This window comes from Camponotus floridanus, unplaced genomic scaffold (assembly GCF_003227725.1).
Source record: "Camponotus floridanus strain SB8 unplaced genomic scaffold, Cflo_v7.5 scaffold47, whole genome shotgun sequence".
Classification (NCBI taxonomy): Eukaryota; Metazoa; Arthropoda; class Insecta; order Hymenoptera; family Formicidae; genus Camponotus; species Camponotus floridanus.
Window position 1 is genome coordinate 1503775 of NW_020229625.1, and position 3553 is coordinate 1507327.

Consider the following 3553-nt stretch of genomic DNA (forward strand, 5'->3'; position numbering starts at 1 on the left):
CCCCAGAACCACAGTTCCAACATCCCTCCGGCGGATCTGGGTCCTCGGGCGAGTGTGGTCCGGTGAGGTACTGACCATTCCGTCGAGACCAATGAAGATGCCGCTCTTTAGGGCTGTCCCACGGGGACTCTAGGACCGGGGTCTCCCGGTCATTCGTGGAGGAATCCGGTTCTATTTTCGGCTCGTTGGGATCGGTCTGGACGGCGATCTTACCCAGATTCGACAACCGTTTCGGTTGCCGCATCTCGAGTGTTGGCGACCACTTAGACTCCGGTCTCTTCCTGGGCCGGGAACTCGCACACTACGGCGCCTCGGGTTGTGACGTGCCTCTCGAACAGGGTGTGCAGTTCATCGGCCATCGCCGTCCAAAATCCAGGACGCAACTCGTCGACAGCGTCGATGACGTCGCGGTATCTCTCGCGGAAATCTCGCGACATTCCCTATTTCTGCTGCTAATTATTTAGTTGCCTGGGGAGTTTGGTGGAACATTATATGGTTTGAGATCTTTAATGTGTACCTTGCCTCGATTAAGGTTATCCGTTAACTCGTATACGACCGGCGACAACATTTTCGCGATAGTAAACGGACCGTGATATTTAGTCGCTAACTTTGCCGAAATATTCTGGGCGGCTGACGACAGCACATGCTGCCGCTTTAGAACTTGCTCGCCAATCGCAAAACGATAATCTCGTCTTCGCAAATTATAGTAATGCGCCTGTTTATTATGCCCGGCCTCTAAATTTTCTACTACCCAATCTCGCAAAACCTGAATTCTCTCTTCTCGATGCGCTCTTTCCAATTTTCGGGATTCGCTTCTTCGGGATTCCGCGACTTCGACAGCTGGCTCGTGCCTCCCACGCACGGTGTTAACCGGCTGAGGTTTCCTACCGAAATTTAAGAACGCAGGAATAGCCTGTAAGGAGATATGATACGCCGTATTGTATGCGAATCGGAACTCAGCCAAGTGTATATCCCATTCGCGATGATCATTTTCGAAAAACGCCGTAATCATAGTCTTAAGTACTCTATTGACGCGTTCTACCGGATTTACCTGAGGATGGTACGGAGGTACGGTAGTGTGAACTATACCGTATGGCTCTACAAACGCCTGTAATTCTCGGTTTATGAATTCATGCCGTTATCCGTTAAGAGTATCCGCGGCGTGCCTCAACGGTTCACGATTAATTCGCTTAAAAGCTCGCGAATCTTCTTGCCCGTTGCTTTCCGAAGCGGGCTACATTCCATCCATTTGGTAAACAGATCTTAGATTACCAAAATGTACGCGTTATCGTTTTTACTCAGACAGAGGCAGAAAAGGACCCATAATATCCGCCGCTACTACCGTCCACGGAGTTTCGACAGTTCGGCGTCTCATTAAACTCATCGGCACATTCTGTTCTACTTTTGTCCTCTGACAAACGTCACAATGTCTGACATAATTGGCGATTTCTCGAAACATACGCGGCCAGAAATAACGAGTCGCTACTCGCTAATACATTTTCTCGACTCCTAGATGACCTGATTGTGGAACTTCGTGAGCCTCGCGAATAACGTTCGCGCGCGCTTCTTTAGGAAATACTAACTTTCATTGCTCGAGATCGTCGACAACTTGAGATACGACAGCATTCGGCTTTTTAAAATAAAGTTGGTCGTTTTCTAGTTTTCAACCTGAATTTTTACGCAGCTCATTTTCCACGTCTCAAACGCGTGCATCATACCAAGTGTCTCCGGTAATCGCGACAGCACATAATTCATTGGTAGTCTCACACATACGCGACAACGCATCAGGAACATGATGTAATGCTCCTTTCTGATGCTCGATCGTGTAATCGTACTTTAATAATTCCAAAGCCCATCGTGCTAATCGGCCTGTAGAATTCTTTAAATTATGTAGCCATCGTAAGTTATTATGATCCGTAATGACCTTAAAATTATACCCCTCGAGATACGGTCTAAACTTTTTAATCGACCAGACGACAGCCAAACATTCCTGATCGGTCGTAGAGTCTTTCTTCTCGGCCTCCGACAGTGCCTTACTCGCAAACGCGATTACGTGTTCTACGCTTTCCGATTCTTGCGTTAATACCGCTCCTAAACCAACCGAATTAGCATCCGTTTCTAAAGTAAACGGTAGCTCGAAATTTGGACACGACAGCGTAGGCGGTGACATAATGTACGATTTAACCGACTCAAATGCAGCTTTTTGTTCATCCCCAAGAGAAATTCTTCCGGAGGAGATGAGTTAGCGGTTCTAAACGCGTAGCACACTGTGGTATAAATTGGCGATACTAAGATGTCATCCCTATAAATCGTCGTAATTATTTGATGTTCTTCGGTGGCGAATATTCGACAATCGGCGCGGTTTTGTCAGGGTCTACTTTAAGCCCTTCCTGCTGTATTAGAAATCCGAGATACTTTACTTGTGACCGACAGAATTTATTCTTTTCAGGATTTATCGTAAGGTCTGCTTCTCTAATTCGATCTAATATGCGTTTCAGCTAAGTCAGATGTTCTTCAAAAGTACGCGTTACGACAACGATATCATCCAAATAAGCGAAAGCATGAGGTTCCATTTTCGAACCTATAAGCTGATCAAGTAAACGTTGAAATGTCGAGAGGATACTGGTGAGACCATACGGCATTCGGGTGAAATGAAACAACCCTTTTCCCGGTACCGTAAATGCCGTTAACTCGCGACTATTCCTTTCAAGCGGAATCTGAAAATATGCTCGACTTAGATCAATAGTCGAAATATAACTAGCTGATCATAATTTATCGAGAATTGCGTTCATATACGGTAACGGATACGCATCTTTTTTCGAAACGCTGTTTAATTTTCGAAAATCCAGACAAAATCGATAGCTCCCATTAGGTTTCTTGATTATTACGATCGAGCTAGACCATTCGCTTTTAGACGGTTCGATAATTCCTGTCGCTAACATTTTGTCTATTTCCGCGTAGATCGTTACCTGTATCTTCGACAAAACGGGGTAATATCGCTGTTTAATCAGAGCATGTCCGTCGACATCAATTTTATACTCTGTCAAATTAGTCGCTCCCGGTTTATTCGGATCGTCTATGTGACTTTTTAAGAATTTAGCCAGTTTTTTTCGCGCGACGACAGTTCATTCAAACCGCAGCAAATAAGCGGATCAGATTTCGACAGCCGAACCCGTTTGATTTTGCGAACATGGGTTGTTTTCGCGGTAAGACTAATTTCTCACGCGCCGTCATCCGATTTCGGTTTCGTTAAATTTGCGCTTTCGGACACGAAACAATTACCTGATTCGCGTCTAGCAGAATTCTCGATTAAATTTAAGTGAAAAATGGGGTCCACTGGCTGGTTCTCGAAACGATATACTCTGGTTGGTTTACTTTCAAAGTACCATTCTTGGCGTAAAAAATTGACCACATAATGCCAAATAATCTCAAAAAATCGAGTATGCATGGAATCGCTAATGATGATAAGGCATACGCTCTCTCAAAGAATTCGTCCTATCATACAACGTAAGAGAAAGATCCACCCCCTCCCTAACGCGTGTCGTTTGGCCGT

The 3553-nt window shown here is 45.2% G+C and overlaps 1 protein-coding gene across 1 annotated transcript; it reads right to left on the reverse strand.

Annotated features, from left to right (window-relative positions):
• Positions 1-460: 460 nt before the first annotated feature.
• Positions 461-2170, reverse strand: LOC109610415. The gene is made up of 2 exons (XM_020029341.2): positions 1774-2170; positions 461-1098 (listed from the first exon to the last, which is right to left on the reverse strand). The coding sequence occupies exons 1-2, from the start codon at positions 2168-2170 to the stop codon at positions 461-463; spliced, it is 1035 nt and encodes a 344-aa protein (XP_019884900.1).
• Between the last annotated feature and the right edge of the window lie 1383 nt (positions 2171-3553).

Excerpts from the sequence above, each read along its gene's own strand:
- LOC109610415 (XM_020029341.2), bottom strand. The coding sequence starts at position 2,170 with ATGTCACCGCCTACGCTGTCGTGTCCAAATTTCGAGCTACCGTTTACT. Across the intron at positions 1,099-1,773 it reads TGTTCCTGATGCGTTGTCGC|AGCCATACGGTATAGTTCAC; the intron begins GTATGTGTGAGA and ends AGGCGTTTGTAG.